This window comes from Coloeus monedula (assembly GCF_965178545.1).
Source record: "Coloeus monedula genome assembly, chromosome: 18".
Taxonomy (NCBI): Eukaryota; Metazoa; Chordata; class Aves; order Passeriformes; family Corvidae; genus Coloeus; species Coloeus monedula.
This window is the reverse complement of record NC_138798.1, coordinates 3,325,886-3,343,971: the sequence shown is the minus strand read 5'-3', so window position 1 is coordinate 3,343,971 and position 18,086 is coordinate 3,325,886. Positions and strand designations below refer to the sequence as shown.

Here is an 18,086-nt window from a genome sequence, read left to right as displayed (position 1 = left end):
GGGTCATTGAGAGTGGCACCGATGGGGTCATTGAGAGTGGCACCGATGGTGGCACCGATGCAGTCATTGAGAGTGGCACCGATGGGGTCATTGAGAGTGGCACCGATGGTGGCACCGATGCAGTCATTGAGAGTGGCACCGATGGGGCACCGATGGGGTCATTGAGAGTGGCACCGATGGGGTCATTGAGAGTGGCACCGATGGTGGCACCGATGGTGTCACTGGCAGTGGCACCGATGGTGGCTCCGAGGTGATCTTGCCCTTCCACTCGAGTCTGGGACATCGGCAGTGCTGAGTGCAGTCCTGGGCTCCTCAGGACAAGAGGGAAGGAGCTCCTGGAGAGGGTCCAGCACAAGGCAAGGAGAAAATGAAGGGTCTGGAGCATCTCTCTTACGAGGAGAGACTGCTGGAGCTGTCTGCAGAACAGAAGACTGAGAGGGGATCTCATCAATCCATAAAAATATCTCCAAGGGCTGCCAGGAGGATGATGCCAGACTTTTTGGTGGGGTCCAATGACAGGATGAGGAGGAATGGCCATAAACTAAAACACAGGAAGTTTCACCTCGACATGAGAAAGAACTTTCCATTAAGGGTGTCAGAGCACTGGAACTGCCCGGGGAGGTGATGGATTCTCTCTCTGTGGAGCCCATCCAGCCCCACTCCCTGGCCTTGGACACTTCCAGGGGCAGAGCAGCCACAGCTTCTCTGGACAACCTGTGCCAGGGCCTCCCCACCTTCTGAGTAAAGAATTTCCCCCTAACCCAAATCCACCCTCTTTCAGTTTTATTCTACCAAGCCCTTTGGTGAGAATCATTACATTTGAGAAAAGATTTATTATTTAAAAATCCACTTCCAGCAAGCTCCTAGATGCCATTATTATCTTCTCTAGGCTTTGAGTGGGGTATATATATAAAATAACAATCATAGGTTGCAAGAACTGAAAGCTTTTAACCAGATTACATTAAAGAAACCCCAGCAGTACAAACCTGACCAAGGCTTCAGGAAAGCTTTACATAAGAGCACACAGGGCCAAGAATAAGGCAGGCCTTTGCCAAAAAGAGGAACAGACGAAAGTGGCTGAAAATAAATATGGAAAACAAATCAAATTTACCCCTAGAAAGGGTTGGATGCAATCTGCTAATTTCTGCAGGAATTATCTATTTTTGGAGCAAATAATATACAAGAACTGGGTAAAAAAAAAAGTGGTGTGTAATTGGCACGTGAATGGCACAGTCCTGGCAGCTTCAGGAGTAAGAGCAGATACTTCACACAGCCCAACTTCTGGATTTGCATTGACACCATATTTTAATTCAAAATCAGGTCACCTTTTTTTCAGAAATGTTTATGCTCCTTGACAAGCTTTAGATATGCTCTGAACTTCTACACACGACTTAATAAAAAATGCCTCTTTTTTTGCAATGATAGCTTGCCATTTTAGTCAAAGCAACTGAAAAAATTGAAGAGACTTGTGAATACAACATTGGAGCTTGCAATGCCACATTCCTCATGCTTCTCATGCAAGAGATTGCTTTAAGACACCTTAAACATATCAGTACAGTTTGGTTTTTAAAAAGTTCTGTCGTCTAAACTCTGTCAATTCAGAGTCACCCTTGAAGTACCAAGTTATACACATATTCTTGTTAATAAAATTAAAATAAAACATGAGAACTCCCCATGCAGTCACTGTACTGGGGTAAAAGCTGTCCCAAACCAAGCAAAACCCAACATTTTCCCTTTTTCTCTGTTAAGGATTTGCTAACAAGAAATCCTCCCAAACACAGATGTTTTAGGGAGTAACGTGGGACTGACGGAGCTGAGATCTGGTGACAGTGCTGGCAGCTGCACTTGCCACTCCTGCCTTAATTTGGGCAGATCTGGATGAATCATGTCCTTAACATGTGATTTGAGATGACTTTTACAGCATTAGTGTGCCCAGACAGTAACCACGCCGAGGGTTTTAAATGAGGATCTTTAACTCTGCCAGCTACTCCGTGGGTGAAAAGGAGCATTTCAAGAGGTTCTATTAATAAAAGCCTTGCCCTCGCTGAGCCTTCTGGACTGTGCCAAAGCAGCATTAAAAGATTTAAATCTATTACTGTGAGATGTCCCATTTCCTTCTGCCACCAAATAACAAGTGACAACGACTCGCTGCAGCTCCATAATCCCCCAAGGTTTCACACAGCACCAGAGACAGAGGTAGAGAAGTGATTCTTCCCAGGAATATTAATTTGGTTTTAATTTAGCAATCTGCAAAATTTAATAGTAAAGTTAAAAAAGACAAACTTCATCACTGGGCTTTATCTGGGGATTTCAGGTTGGATATTAATGCCTGTAGGAAGAATCAGGGAATCACAGAATCAGAATGGTTTGGGTTGGAAGGCACCCTAAAGATCATTTATTTCCAACCCCCTGCCATGGGCAGGGACATCTTCCACTATCCCAGATTGCTCCAAGCCCTGTCCAGCCTGGCCTTGGACACTTCCAGGATGGGGCAGCCACAGCTTCTCTGGGGAACCTGTGCCAGGGCCTCACCACCCTCACAGGGCAGAATTTCTTCCCAATATCCCATCTAACCCTGCCCTCTGCCAGTGGGAAGCCATTCCCCCTGTCCTGTCACTCCATCCCTTGTAAATAGTTTCTCTCCATATTTTTGTCAGCCCCTCCAGGCACTGGAAGGCCACAATTAGGTCACCCCAAAACTTCTCTTTTCCAGGCTGAAGAATCCCAGTTCTCTCAGCCTTTCCTCACAGGAGAAGTCCTCCATCCCTCTGATCATCCTGGTGCCCCCTCTGGCCTCCCTGCTGGGCACAGCCTATTTTAAATAAGATAAAAGATGACTTTTTCAACCGTGTTACCTAATCTTGAATTTAATACAATCAAAGTCATCTCTCACTGCTTTTTTGGAGAGTTGGTTTTTAGGCGTGAGAGCTGATTTAAATATATTTTTAAAGTGTATTTTAAATGTTCTCTCTGCACCACGCACTGAAGGATTGGCAGCAGAGTTCACACTTTGGCTTCAGAGCCTTGCACAGAAACATCAGAACCAGATGTTTGTCATTTCCTTTTCCCTCCCAGTCCTGCACAGGCCGGCTGCAGCCCAGCCTTTATCTCATCCCCCTCCCCTCCCTGCCCTGCCATGCCACCAGTTCCGTGTTTCTGCCCAGGCCACAGTGCTTTATTTTCAGGAAATGTCAGCAGATTGACCTTTATAACATAATAGCTGCTGTTACTTCCTGCGTTTTGTATTCAGATACAGCTCAATGAGTTCATTGAGGGCGAGGAAACGATCATTAATTACGCCAGCAGCAGCAAGCTGCAATGTTAAGTTTCTTAAATGTAAATGTATCCTAGAAAATTACTCCCCGCTTGATTTGCCTCCTCCTCCTCCTCTCACCACCCCCAGGCATGAATCAGGAGCAGCGCAATGGAAATCCCCGGGGACATGCAGATGTATAATAATATTGAGTTTTGTTTTGCTCTCACTTACAAAAATGAGAACTATTATAATAATTGGAGTATTTTCTTTGGGAATATGATGCCTTAATGAAGTACTTTAACAAGTTATTGAGAAAATAAAAACTTACATGTGGAAACATCTTTACGGCATCACAATTAACTTGCAGGAAATCCAGAGAAGAGCGAATTCACTCTGTGGTGTTCTCTGTAATAAGGAAATGCTCGCGTCAGAGTATGTAAAGTATTAGATAGGTGGGTTCATCTAAATTTTACTGTATAAAAGATGTAACTTTTTACCCCTTGGGGTGTTTGACTTGTGGAATCCTCCACTTTGCAGCCTGTGCAGAATAAACAATGTATCCTTTTTAAACCAGACTCTGTGTTTAAAGAGCTAGGCAACCCCACCAAGACACTGCCCAGGGTCATCTGTACCTCACCTGGCCTCTATTAATCACAGGATCATTAAAGTTGGAAAAGACTTCCAAGATCATCAAGACCAACCTGTGACCAATCCCTAATCCAAATTGCCATGTCTACTTGTTTTTTGGACACTTCCAGGGCTGATTGACTCCACCACTTCCCTGGGCGGCCCCTTCTAACGCTTCACCACTCTTTCAGTGAAGAAATTTTCCCTAAAATGTCCACCCTGAGCCTCCCCTGGCCCAGCCTGAGGCCGTTCCCTCTCCTCCTGTCCCTGTTCCCTGGCAGCAGAGCCCGATCCCCCCGGCTGCCCCCTCCTGTCAGGGACTTGTGCAGAGCCACAAGGTCCCCCCTGAGCCTCATCTTCTCCAAGCTGAGCCCCTTTCCCAGCTCCCTCAGCCGCGCCTGGGGCTCCAGACCCTTCCCCGGCTCCGTTCCCTTCCCTGGACACGCTCCAGCCCCTCAATGTCTCTCTTGGCCTGAGGGGCCCAGAACTGACCCCAGGATCTGCGGTGCCTCAGCAGTGCTAGCACACTGGGAAAATGTCTTTTCCCTTATCCAGCAGATAACTCCTCAGGGATGCAGCTGCCCAAGAGCAGCCCATCCCCACGCTGTCCCCAGCCGCGGCCTGGCTGCGGGGCGGGGCGGTTCGGGGGAAGCAGCCCCGCCCCGCGCGGACCCTTCTCTCCCCGGAACGTCTCTCTCGCGCCCGGCACGCCGGGCAGCTCCTCCGTGGCGGCGCACAGTCTCTCCTCTGATTGGCTGCGGCACCGCCCGCGCGCCGGCGCGGGGGGCGGTGATTGGCCGGCGGGGCGGGCGCGCGCGGTTTCCCCGGTGACGGGCGGCCCGGCGGCGCCATGGCGAGCGTGCACGAGAGCCTGTACTTCAACCCGATGCTGACGAACGGCGTCGTGCACGCCAACGTGTTCGGCGTCCGCGACTGGGTCACCCCGCACAAGATGGCCCTGCTCGTGCTGCTCAGCGAGCTGGGCCGCGCCGGCGCTCAGCTCGGCCTGCTGGAGCGGCGGCGGCTCAACCGGCTGCTGCTGCCTCTGCTGCAGGTCGGGGGCCGGGCTGGGGCGGGGGGAAAGGTGAGCCCGTTGTGTCGTGGCCTGTCGCGACATGTCGATGTCCTTCGCAGGGTCCGGATATGGCGCTGTCGCGGCTGCGCAAGGCCATCGAGGAGTGCTGCCCGCACCTGGCCGGCTCCGTCCACATCAGGTGCGGGGAGCGCTCGAGCGGGCGGGGCGGGGGAAGGGCCGCCGAGGCCGCTGTGTGAATCCTCTGCGCTGCTTGTGTCCGCTTCGAGCGCTGAAAGGTGGTCTAAAACTTGTAAATGTCAGGTTTTAAAAGCATATATTTGAGCCAAAACTCTACTTCGACAGATTTCTTACTTGTCATAACTAAGTTCTGAAAGGCACGAACAGCAACAGTTCCAAAAATCTAATCAATCAAAAAAATTATGTTTTAAAAATAATAAAAAAGGGTTCCTATTTGTTTTAAGAATAACCATTTTTGTCTAATTATTGTCTTTTAATAGACACCTGTTTAAAAAGAAAAAAGCCCAAGCCTGATTATTATTTGGCTTATTATCAGTATTTAATACGATCTTATTTATCTCACTACAAAAACCACCTGGGCCCAAGAAATTAGTTATCACTTGGTTCTGTTTGTGTTTACTCATTTATACAGGAAGCAGAAGAGTTATTTTGTTTGATGTCTATATTAATACCCTAAAAATGTAATTTTCTTCCCCTGTTTAGGTTAAAACTTATGGCAGAAGGAGAACTGAAAGATATGGAACAATTTTTTGATGATCTTTCAGATTCATTCTCAGGGACAGAGCCAGAAGTTCATAAAACAAGTGTAGTAGGTAAGCCATCATTATCCATAAGCTGTTTTTGATGTGATATCTCTCACTGATGTGACTCCCTCAGGATACTGCTTTGTTTTTCTGGGGAGGTGTAAAATTGCACAATGTCATTTTTCTCTTGCTCGGATGTTGCACATTAACCGATAGTTTTGCGTGTTGTGGGGTTGGTGCTGATTTTAGCAATTTATCTGTGAGATTTGCTGCTAAATTATGACCAGATTTACACCCTGCAACACTGAGTTGTATCATTTGGTAGGCTGAGATAAGACTCAGTAATTTCTATTCTATTTCTCATTAATTTCTGTTTAATGAGGAACTAAATGACATTTAAGCTGCTGGCCATGATTTTAGTCTCCTGTCTGAAGCAGCACCTGACAGACCATGCTCACAGCAGGTGTTTCCCTCTCCAGGTCTGTTCCTGCGCCACATGATCCTGGCATACAACAAACTTTCCTTTAGCCAGGTCTATAAACTTTACACAGCACTCCAGCAGTATTTTCAAAAGGATGAGAAAAAGAACGGAGCCGATGAGAATGAGATGGAGCTGACAAGTCCAGAGGAGCTGGATGGGAAAATGGAGAAAGAAGAACTTGACGGGCCTTTAAGGTGATACATTTGTGTGAAAGTCTTTCCCACCCCTTAAGAAAATGAATCTTTTATTTTATTAAAGTCTCCTACAGCCGGGCTGAGCTTTGTGGCCGCTCGTTTCCTTGGTGCCACCGTGTGGTAACATTTGTCAGTGGCTCAGTGGCTCGTGAAGGTGGCACTGCCCCATCCTCATCCTTGCTTAGGGAGCCACAGGCTAAAAGGCAGCTGCTGCCAGCAATTTCCCTCTGCTGAATGACTTCTCTGGTTGTCACGTGCTAAAACTGTTGGAGAGGCCACTTCTGCTTCCAACAGGGAAAGATTGCTCAATAAGGAGAAGTTAAGTTGAATGGTTTTGTTTTGCTTTTCACCCTTCTCCAAATAAAAGAACTCGTGTCTATTTACCTCAAAAAGGAGAAGCAAATACTGAGAGTTTTCACCTGCTAAACAGGTGCTCCACTGTAAGAAGAATCCTGAAAGTATTTTATATATCCATAAATTTAAAATGTACTTTGCAAACTGTATTTGTATAAACTTTTGCAGGAGTTGGCTGCAGCCTGAGTCAGACATTTTGGGGTCTGGCTGTGTGCTGGACTTGCTGTTTTTCCACAGAATAAATGTCTTGCATACCAGCTGTTTCCAGCAGTGATGGATGTGGCCAAAGTGCCAGTTCATCTCCTTGGGACTCTCTTCAGAAGACAGAAAGAACAGAGCAAACCCATTTGAATATGTCAGCCCAAATGTTCTCTCTGCTGTTTTTCTTTAGGGTTTTTTAGGATGTATTTAGGGTAACATTGCTCTCGACTACAAGAGCAGGGTTGAAGCTGAACTCTGTGAAATCATCTGGATTGCTTACTTTGATATAGTAAATTTTATTCTTTATTAAGTTTTCTCAGCGTTCTTTCATGCTTTGAGCTATAATGTCTCAGAAAACTTTATAAAGCAAAAGTGTGGGGTGTCTGATAAAATGCATTTCCGTGTTGCCTTTCCTTGCCCCTGTTTCTAACCAGAGTGTTTCTTACCAGGGAAGAAGAGATAGCCTGCAGTGGGCCTCTTTCCCAGAAACAAGCAGAGTATTTTCTTTCTCAGCAGGTATGTTAATTCTCATTAAAGTGGAGAAAATGTTCCATAACATGAATTTCACCTTGAATTTCATCCACCGTGTCAGCCGTGATGTTTTCTCTGATGTGGTGGAGACTTGTTGATATCTTGCATGTTGTTGCTCAGTATGAGCACTTGGGGCTATGAGTGTTTTATCCAGACATGTCACCATATGCTGATATTTGGTTCTGAGAAGGTCCTTCTGCTCTGCTTGCCTCGTATTTCTGTGAAATGTGCAGTTTTGTTGGTTATTCCAGCTGGTAAATAAAAAAGGGAACGGAAATACACATGGACACAAATGTCAGTAATTCAATAGTCAGTAATGCTAATTTTAGTAACTACATTTTGTAATTTTTTATTAATTGAACAGCTTGCCAAAGCAAACTGTGGATTTAGGATATTTGTTTTCCTAAGGGGTTATTTTTGTATGAGAAGATACATGTAATTCCAGTGAGCAATGTGTGGCATTAGTTCTACAGAATCAAACTGCCACTGTCATAGTAGACAGAGCTGCTACAAAATCTTCTTTAATGTCCTTTCCAAGCAGATAACAACATGACAATCCTGTACCACAATATATTTTTATAGCCCTCCTTATGGAGTTACATATCTTATTTGTACTGTTCAAATTTTTTTCCAGGCTTCTTTACTAAAGAATGATGAGACAAAGGCTCTTGCTCCAGCATCTTTACAAAAGGAATTGAACAACTTGTTAAAATTTAATCCAGACTTTGCTGAAGCAGTAAGTATCTTTTTCTTCATCCAGAATGGTTGTAAAGGGATTTCTTATCTCTAGAATAGGATTATTTGGGAGTAATTTATTCTCTATTGAAATATAAGTACACTATAAAAGTGTGAGCAAGTTGCATGTGAATGTTTAGTAATTCAGACTAAATCTCCTGAAGGTACAGAAACCTTAATTAAGCAAAGTACTTCCCCTTCATGCACAGATATAAGCCTCTTAATTTTGGTGGGACTGAGTGCATTCTTGTTCAACTAAATCTGAAACTTACTTATTTTACCCACATTTTCCTAAGGAGTTTCAGGCCTCATACTCCTGTAGTTTAAAAATCAGTATTAAGTGTAATGTCTGTTAATTTTGCTGGTTGTTGTTCACTTTGCTTCTGGTCCTTAATAGCAATTTATACTGAAAGCCATAGACAACTCCCACTGAGGGGAGTTTCCAGACCTGTGGTGTGAGCTCTTGCTTTGTCCCTCAACAGCTTATTCTTGAGCAACTTCCATAAATTCAACTCTTTCCTGCCTTGCTTTCTACCTGTTCCTCCCAGCAGCTGTGGGCCAAGGTAGACAGGATTTTCCTTGCTGCTGTTTGGAAAGGTATCCTTGAAAGGGCTGCCTTAGTCCCTGGCTGGACTTCACAGCATAAAGGATTATCCTGCCCAGGTCTCAATGCCAAAAAGAAAATATGTGATTTAGCATCTTGTTTCTATCTGCACAGCATATGGAAGCAGTCCTGATGTTTCTTAGTGTCTTCCTGAGTGCAGACACTGTGGGAGTCCTGCCTCCATTCCCACTCTCACTTCACACGTAAATACAGGGATTCCATCTCTGTAGGGATCTCAGACTGGCTGGGATCATTCTGACAGCCAGATCTTGTAATCTTCACCATTTGGCAGATCCTGTTAGGGCAGGCAACCAATTTTGTCCAAGAAAGTACCTATTTTTATCCAGAAATTCTGCACAGGTCGTGTCAGTATTGGTGCAACTTCTGATCCAGCATGCACTTCCCTGGCCAGGCTAAAATACATACCGTTATAAACAAAACTCTGGTTTAATATCTGTACAATTAAAGCTGATTTTGCTTCGCTTTTCAGCATTATTTAAGCTACTTAAACAGCCTGAGAGTGCAAGATGTCTTCAGTTCCACACACAGCCTCCTGCATTACTTCGACCGGCTGATCCTCACGGGGGCAGAGAGCAAAAGCAACGGGGATGAGGGATACGGGCGGAGCCTGCGCTACGCCGCGCTCAACCTGGCGGCCCTGCACTGCCGCTTCGGTCACTAGTAAGGAATTCACCCGGGGGCATCTCAAAATGCTGACAAAGAGACCTTCCCTTCCTGCTGAAAATCCCTTCAGGGGCTTTCTTTAACTTGACAGCCGGTGTGGTTGGGTTGGGAGCCGTCTTTCGATCTTGATTTGTTTGGGTTTGTTTTTGTTTTGACATTTATTTTGTTTCCATAATAACTGAGCCATCTAAGAGTTGACATTTGTCTGTGTCCTGGGTATTTTAAGTGTTCAATTACATTTCCCTGACCTCAGATGGGTCAGTGGGCATGAATGCCTATTTTCGTCCATATTCTCAAGAAAGTGTGGTTGGTTTTCTGCAAGCCAAGGTAGAACTGATGATCTGGCAAAAGAATAATTAAACAAAAAAAGCCATCTGAGCTTTTAGAATTTAAAATGTCATATGGGTGGGATTTATTTTGTTGATAAAGCTGGCCTACCCATCTTCACTTATGGTTTGCATTTATTGATTGCTGCCTGGAGGCATCATGTGAAAGGACTGGAGAGGGGAAGGATGCTGCAAAGTTGAGAGCAACAATTTCTACACAAGCAGATTCTAAATACTGCCCCTGTTCAAACAATAATTTGGCACCATGGCATATACAGGGTTTGAAAGCCCATGTAGGGGTTACAGCTGCATTTTGGTTTGCAGATGCTGTCAGGCTTATTGTCCTCAAAGCCAGAATGCACTGCTGAGTGCTGGGAGGAAAACACAGGCTGTTAAATCAGAGATCTGAGTGCATTATGCACAATTCAGATCAATATTCCTCTGGATCAGGATGCTGTATCTTAAGCACTGTGGGAATACTAATTGTTCTCCCTCTGTCTGCTCATAGCCAGCAGGCTGAACTTGCACTTCAGGAAGCCATCAGGATTGCCCAGGAGTCCAACGACCATGTCTGCCTGCAGCACTGCCTGGTGAGAGCTCTGTTCAAATGGGGCTTGAGTCGTTCTGCTCAGTGAACTGTTGCAGAACTTCTCTTACAGCAGCATCTCAGCCAGGGCATTTGACTGCCCAGCAGTGGGGTGACATTGCTTCTGGCACACAGGACAACAAGCTGTAGAATCATGGGATGTTTTGTTGCAGCTCAGGTTTAATTTCCTAAGCAGGAATTGTTATCCTAAAGATCTCAGTACTAAGCTCAAACTTTAGTCTTAGATGTTGTAAAAAGAAGTATTTCATAAGCTTCCTTCTTCCTGCCTGTTGACTTCTCAAAGTGTAACCAGCCACCTTTAGAGCAAGCAAAGTAGGAGGGAAAGACTTGGATTTCTCTTTATTTTTTTTCCCTGTAATTAACACTATAATGAATTTACATCAATGGTATCAAACTCCTGAGGTGCTGCATTCCACAGTTCCCTGTGTTTTTGTGCATCACTGAACCTCCAGTGTTGGCTGATGCCACACCAGCATCCCAGCCTAGCTGCACTTCTGATATGTTTTGCTGTGCAGCATTTAGTAGAAGTTTCATTAGAATCAATCCACAAGTGTTTTTTATTTCTAGTGAGTTTCTGTGCATTCTGTAACAGGAAGCCGAGTTAAAAGTGCTGCAGCCATCAGTTATTTACAATGAGATTTTGATCTTTTTCCTTGCTAGAGCTGGTTGTACATCCTGGAGCAGAAGATATTTGATAGCTGTGTTCTGCTGGAGCACTCTGTGAACAAATCCTTACATTTTGGGTTGCCAGTGAGTCCATTTCATCAATCCTTAACTTCATTCTGGGACAAACCCATGTGGTGGTGGGAGTGTGTGTGATCAGAGTTTGGGGTTTTGTGGCTGTTCTGTTCAAAATACCTGACTGGATTTAAACAAACCTGTTTTAACACTCCAAAATGCAGCTGTTTCTATGACTTTTATTCTTCATATTAACAAGCCAGAGTTCAGTTGCTTTAATGCCAGAGCATTATTGCAAGGTTCAATGGTTTTCCTTCTAACTTGTTTGATTTTCAGGCAGAAAAGCTCTCTGTGGCTACTGGCCCAGGCACCATTTTGGCACAATCTGGTGCTCAGGGGACGTTCTTAGGCCTCCACCTTCCCTGAAGCTCAGTGCTGATGCCTCTGGCGGGGCTTTGAACACATCTACTTGTACAGCTCTGTGAAATCTTGCAGGGCAGCCCTCCCCTTTGGTAGTTTGTGCGCTGGATCTCTTGTCTGTTAATGTTTATTTCTGTCTTCCCCAAATCTGCAATTCCTTTGTTAAGAGAATTGTTCTAAAATGGACTCAACTGCTGTTGTTGGGAGATAGGAGCAGACATGGCCCCTTTGTGGGAAAGGGAAGGACAGCAAAGGCTGTGTTTTCACAGCAGTTCTGGAGAAATCCAGGTACTGGTCCTGTCCTCCTCCATAAGATTTCTGTGTGGGGGAGTGGAAATTACCTTTCACATCTAACAAAATGACATTCACATATGTGTGGGTGTGCATAAGTGAGTATTTAAAGAAATGCCTGGAGCAGTGTTCCTTTGTCTGTGCTGTCTTTTTGGGATTCTTTTTTAGTAGTTTAGAACTCTGCTCCAGTGTAATTTGCAAGCTTGGGGTGCTCTGTTATCTTCCAACACTGTAGGTATGTTTTTTTCCTTCTTCCCAGTATCTTGCTTCCTTGGGAATACAGTCCTTGGTTCAGCAAAGAGCTTTTGCAGGAAAGGCTGCCAACAAACTAATGGATGCCTTAAAAGATTCCGATCTGTTGCATTGGAAGCACAGCCTGTCAGAGCTCATTGACATCAGCATAGCACAGAAAACAGCCATTTGGAGATTATATGGCCGCAGGTATTTGCTTTGTGTGGAACTCCTGGATTAGTTACTGCACTTGTTAGCACATAATGCATTTATATAGGTGTAACAAGTGACTGTGTCTCTCCAGTGCACTAAAATAAAGCAATCAGACTGTGATTCAGTGCAGGCTGAGTGCAATTATTTCCATTCTCTTGTGTTTCTTTAAAACTCATACTGAAGAAGAGATAGAGTTTCCATTCAGTAGTGGCAAATAGATCATAAATTGTTCCTGTGCCCCCACTTTCAGCATCTCTGTTCTTTGGCTGTGTGCAGCTTTCAGTCTGTAGTACTTGCTGTGCCTGCACAGTCCAGAGTCCTTGGATAGCAGTTGTTTTACAAGTTTTCCTTCTCCCCAGGCCCCTGGCTTAACCAGGCAATGTAGACTACTGTCATAACAAGACCATAGATTAAAAATGGTTGTTGTTTGCCGCTTGAAAACTAAAAGCTACTTCTCTTGCACAAGCACCATGGCACTTCAACAAGCCCAGACCTTGCTGAGCATGAACAGTCTGGAGGCGGTGAACGTGGGCGTTCAGCAGAACAACACCGAGTCCTTCGCCGTGGTGTTGTGTCACCTGGCAGAGCTGCACGCCGAGCAGGTGAGCTTTAGGGCTACTTGCACAAAGTGGCATTTGGTGAGAGGACGTGTGGGTGTTACTGACAGAGGGTGCAAGACTTGACTTGTGGTTTCTTCTGCCTTTTAAGCCTGCTCTGGGGGCAGAGACAATGCACGGTGTTTGCTTGGCAAATCCCTTCCCTGAGGGTTGTGCCGAAAGGGAGGGGAGCAGGGCCTGCCCTGGTGCATTAATCAGTGTTGTTCTGTGTTCCAGGGGTACTTTGCAGCTGCTTCTGAAATACTGAAACACCTAAAGGAGAGATTCCCTCCCAACAGTCAGCATGCACAGGTAGAACACTTATCATTCAGCCTGAATTTTCTTCTGTGTGCCTTGGGCTGTACATTTTCTCATTTCCCTTGGCTCATCCTCATGGGAAGCTGTGTAGCATCAGCTTTTTTACAAAAGCATGGAAAAGCTGTCTGTGTTATTTTCAGACTGGTGAGACATTTCTCCCACCACAGCCTCCTAAGATGAAACTGTTTAAGTAGAAATTTCATTAACAGAGGAATATACATCTGCTTCATGAGCACATAGAGCAATTAAATGCTCTGCATTGATTTGGAGCTTCAAAGTTCTGTTTAATTAGTGCTGCTTATTTTGATAGATTACAATCCAGAAATAACTGAGATAATAGGCTAATAACCTGGTTTTTGTGTGACTCTGGGAAACATTACCACAGGAGTCTATAAGGTAGTATTTACATTGAAGTGTTCAAGATCCCATTAAATGTAGTGTGGTCCTCTTTTCACTACAGAACAAGTCTACTTCTCTACAAGTCTCAAATCATTAGTAATGATTTAAAAGAGCCTTTTTATTTAAAATGCAGTCAAGTAGGTGAGCTTCGATATTGAAACATTAATCCTGACCTGAGCATTTCTGTTGGGGACAGTAATTCAGTAAATCCAATAATTGGACAGTGGAGTTAGTGTGTCTAGACATAAATACCCAGAGGGGAAAATAAAAAGTAAATTCTAACTTGGGATTAGAAAATGAGCAGGCACAATTTCTAAAACTTGTTTCTGGATGTTCTTTGTTTAGCTTTGGATGCTGTTTGATCAGAAAATACAGTTTGAGCGAGCCATGAACGATGGCAGATACCACGTAGCAGATTCTCTTGTAGCAGGAATTACAGCACTTAATAGCATTGAAGGTGTATACAGGTAAGAAATCATGGGTCTTCGTGCACTTGCAGGTGTGTTCCATAAAGATAATGAAAAATTTAGCAAAATGATCACTGGCAGTCACATGTCTTTACATATTTTTCCCTTTCCAGAACTAGTTAAGGTCATGTTGTCTAACCTAGAGGGCTATTCCCATGGAGCATGTCCTGCAATAATAATTTGTAGTTGTTTCTCTGGGTATTTTAAGAACTGGAATAGCTGAAGTTGGTGTTATTCTAGAGCTGTGAATCCATTGTGGTAACTTCTTCAAAATCTGCTGTACTCAAATCTGAGCACAAAGCAGATTTTTATGTCAAATAGCTGGGGAGGGAGCTCAGGTCTTGAGCGAATTCCTCTGTGGCCTGCTTTCTACATCTCCAAAATGGAACAATGTGATTTTTTTTCACTCACCTTAATGGGCTCTTGTTTCTAAATGAGAATGACGTATTAAAAATAGTTACAGTTAAAACTTGTTATTTGATGAGTATGAAAACCAGCTTAGTGTTAAAAGAATTTCATGTTGATTTTCAATGATGCAAAACACCTAAAAGCAGCCAGTGCCAGTCAGCTGGAAGATCAGTATTCAAGCTGTGGGACCTGATGCTTGTCCTTCTGGAATTGGACTGATCATGAATTTCCTGATCTTTAAATATTCTGCTCAGTGTCTGGTTCAGGGTGTTTGTACCCAATCCCTGTTGCTGTGCATTTGGTCCTGACTTCCCTATTCTCCATTTTCCTGTTGCTCTGTATCCTTGTTAGCACAGGCCAATTTTAGCTGCTTTACCTCATACCTGTTTTTCTCACAGATAATTACTTGTGCTTTCTAGCTTGCATGGCCTCCCACTTCTGCTGCCTGTTTGGCCTTTGGTTTTGGCAATCCCTGGTTTCTATCTAAAGCTGTTTTATGAGTTTGATCCTTTCTGCCTGGGAGTTGTCCAGTTGGCATCAGTGAGATCTGTTTTTCCTCCTGTGTGTGCAGCATGTGTACACTTTGTCCGGGTGCCAGTCTGCAGCTAAAAGAAACACAGGTCACAAAATAGAGACCTGTTTTACTGTGTTCTGAAGAGCAGAATTCTATCTAAAATACAAAAATACAGTGATGTTTTCTTTCTACCGCGACAGAAAAGCCATTGTACTGAAAGCCCAAAATCAAATGTCAGAGGCACATAAACTTCTGCAGAAATTGTTGATCCACTGCCAGAAAATCAAGAACACTGAGATGGTGATTAGGTAAGAATGTTTCATTTTCAGAGTATTAAAGCCACTTTTCAGTGATTAGCATCAGCCATTTCAATTTGTCTGTGTTCAGACTTCACTAGTCTTCAGATTACCTGCTGTGATTCAGAGATTACAGAGTCATTTCAATTATTAATCACAGTATGGAGGAATCCTCAAAATATTGTGGCATTGAAACTTAAGTTATTTTCAGTACATAAACTGAAAGGTGATAAAGTTCCAGGAAGGTTCGTGGAAGAAGGAAACACTGCATCTAAAATAAATAGGGAATGGAAATGTGTGTGTGTGTAGTTCTACCTTGGTGTAAATCTTGAGAGAGCTACAATGTTATTTAATCTTTTATATGTCTGTGGCATCTCCTCTTAAGGGTGTAATTTAAATTTATTGTATATGCAGCAGCATAATTCATAATAAAACCAATACCATCATGGATGGAATAATTCCTTGGGAAACAAGTGGACATTTTTCATCCAGAGTAAAGGTTTGTAACTGTTTGCCCCTGTTTGGTTAGCGTGCTGCTGTCCATAGCAGAGCTCTACTGGAGATCCTCGTGTCACACCATCGCGCTGCCGGTGCTGCTCCAGGCTCTGGCCCTCGCTCGGGAATACAGCCTGCAGTACTTGGCTTCTGAAACTGTGCTGAACTTGGCTTTCTCCCAGGTAGGTCTGATTTGTGTTTTCACAGGGCTGCAGGGCAACATTTATTCTGGGGGTCTGGATGCTGTTTTTACTCCTGTGAGATTTAAGAATACAACCTTGCTGGAATTAAATTGTTGATTCTGAAGAAGCATTCTCTGAATGTAAAAACCTTCGAGGAAGTTAATAAAAGTTGAGTTTCATGTGTATTACTAAAATGTATCATTATTGCATATAATCAAGCAGCATAAATTTCCCCTCTCTTAATGTCTTCAGTTATTTTTTTATGCTGGTGTTTTGGCTTCCTAGTAGCACAGGTTGGCTTTTGTGTTAAAAATAATGCTGCTAATGAGTTCAGTTATATTGTTTATTCTGAGAGACATGGCTGTCAGCACTGACTGACTGGAGAAGCCATTCCCAATCATTTCAGAGAGCAGCTCATTTCTACTGACAAGTTTTGATTTAAAAGAAGATTGTGGGGAAAAAGTTGAAAAAAAAATTGTGTGCATTACATCATGTTATTAGAAACAGACATGGCTTGTGTTGATGTTCCCTGAAGATGCTGCTCATACCAGTGGATTCCAGTGTGAGACCAGCCAGTATTTCTTTTTCAGCTGATCCTTGGCATTCCTGAACAAGCCCTGAATATCCTGCACATGGCAATAGAACCTGTCTTGGCCCACGGAGCCGTCCTGGACAAAGGCTGTGCCATGTTCTTGGTGGCCAAATGTCAGGTGGCTTCTGCAGCTTCCTACACTCCACAAAAGAAGATTGAAGGTAGTGTGAAGGGTAATTCTCTCTGAAACTGTGCTCAGAAGTGCAAACCAGAGTCTGTACTGAAATCCTGCTACACCAGAGTGTGTTACCTGGTTCTTATTTATAATTAGTTTGGAATTAGTTGTTCAACAGCTGTTTATAATGGAACATTGTTTATCTGCATACTTTCACATACACATTTTGCAGCAAAGGCTGAATAATAGAAACTAGCTGAGAGACCATGTTGCTAAGACACAAATGGTTTTGAAAAGCTGAGGAATTTATAATTGCTCTCCTTAGACTTGAGCTGCCTTGCTTGGAGTTGTCACTGTGGTATTTTTGTAAATATTACTGTCCCCCTTTTTCCCACAGCTTTGGAATCTGCTATCTTGAATCTAAATGAAGCCAAGACTTACTTTGCTAAAGTGGACTGCAAAGAGCAGCTCAGAGACGTTCTCTACTTCCAAGCCCGGCTGTTCCACACCCTCGGCAAGACCCAGGAAAGGAACAAATGTGCCATGTTGTTCCGTCAGTTGCACCAGGAGCTGCCAGCACACGGTGTCCCCTTAATCAATGCCTTCAAGTGATGCATTTAAAGATGAGATTTGTTTGTTTTCCTGGTTTGGTTTTGTTTTGTTTTTTATGAACGTCTTTTTATTGTATCCAGTCACCCGTTGTTTCAAAATAACTGCCAATAAATCATGGTCTGCTCTTGAACAAACTTGTGTTTTGTAACACAAATGTAGTTTTTCACCCATTTCACTTCTATTCTGTACTTGAAATTAAGAAATTAGTGGGGAAAAAAGAGAAAAGACCCTCTTGACCATGTTATAAACACACTGAGGGGAGTAGTGCAGTCGCGAAGAAGTGTTCTGTTCTTAGTAGTGACATTTCCTGAATCAATGCAGGCTTTATGAACACGGGTACAAAAAATAGTGGAAAATGTTTGTGCTCTTTATAAGTGGTATGGAAGGGGGAGTCTCATTTAAAATGTGTCCTTGCTTTTAACCTGTCTGCAGTTGCTGTTTATGCTGTAGAAACAGATGGTGCTGGCAGAAGGAAAAAAGACAAGGTTCAGTCAGAGAGGTGTAACTGTGCAAAGTCCTGGCACTGTTGTTTCATGTGTCCTTGTGCAGAGAGGGGATGAGGAGAGTCAAAAGTGGGAAACAATAGCCCCAGCTCAGCTGAAATGTTTATATTGTGTGTATTCTCCCCTCAACACTGTGTCACTCACCTGCTCTGCTTTTATGGGTGAATCGATGGAGATCACAACTGACTGAAGTACCTGGAGGGGCCTTCAAGGAATCTGGAGAGGGACTTTGAACAAGGGCCTGGAGTGCAAGGACAAGGGGGAATGGCTTCCCACTGGCAGAGGGCAGGGTTAGATGGGATACTGTGGGGAAATTCTGCCCTGTGAGGGTGGTGAGGCCCTGGCACAGGTTCCCCAGA

General features: G+C 43.9%; 1 protein-coding gene across 1 annotated transcript; it reads left to right on the top strand.

Annotated features, from left to right (window-relative positions):
• Positions 1 to 4,733: 4,733 nt before the first annotated feature.
• ANAPC5 (anaphase promoting complex subunit 5) lies at positions 4,734 to 17,323 on the top strand (the record flags this gene model as incomplete). The annotated part of the gene is made up of 17 exons (XM_082293305.1): positions 4,734 to 4,937; positions 5,018 to 5,097; positions 5,640 to 5,749; positions 6,160 to 6,355; positions 7,360 to 7,426; positions 8,076 to 8,177; positions 9,271 to 9,461; positions 10,299 to 10,380; positions 11,058 to 11,147; positions 12,046 to 12,227; positions 12,697 to 12,832; positions 13,064 to 13,138; positions 13,889 to 14,010; positions 15,133 to 15,240; positions 15,758 to 15,905; positions 16,496 to 16,658; positions 17,010 to 17,323. The coding sequence occupies 17 exons, from the start codon at positions 4,734 to 4,736 to the stop codon at positions 17,222 to 17,224; spliced, it is 2,271 nt and encodes a 756-aa protein (XP_082149431.1). The 3' UTR covers positions 17,225 to 17,323.
• Between the last annotated feature and the right edge of the window lie 763 nt (positions 17,324 to 18,086).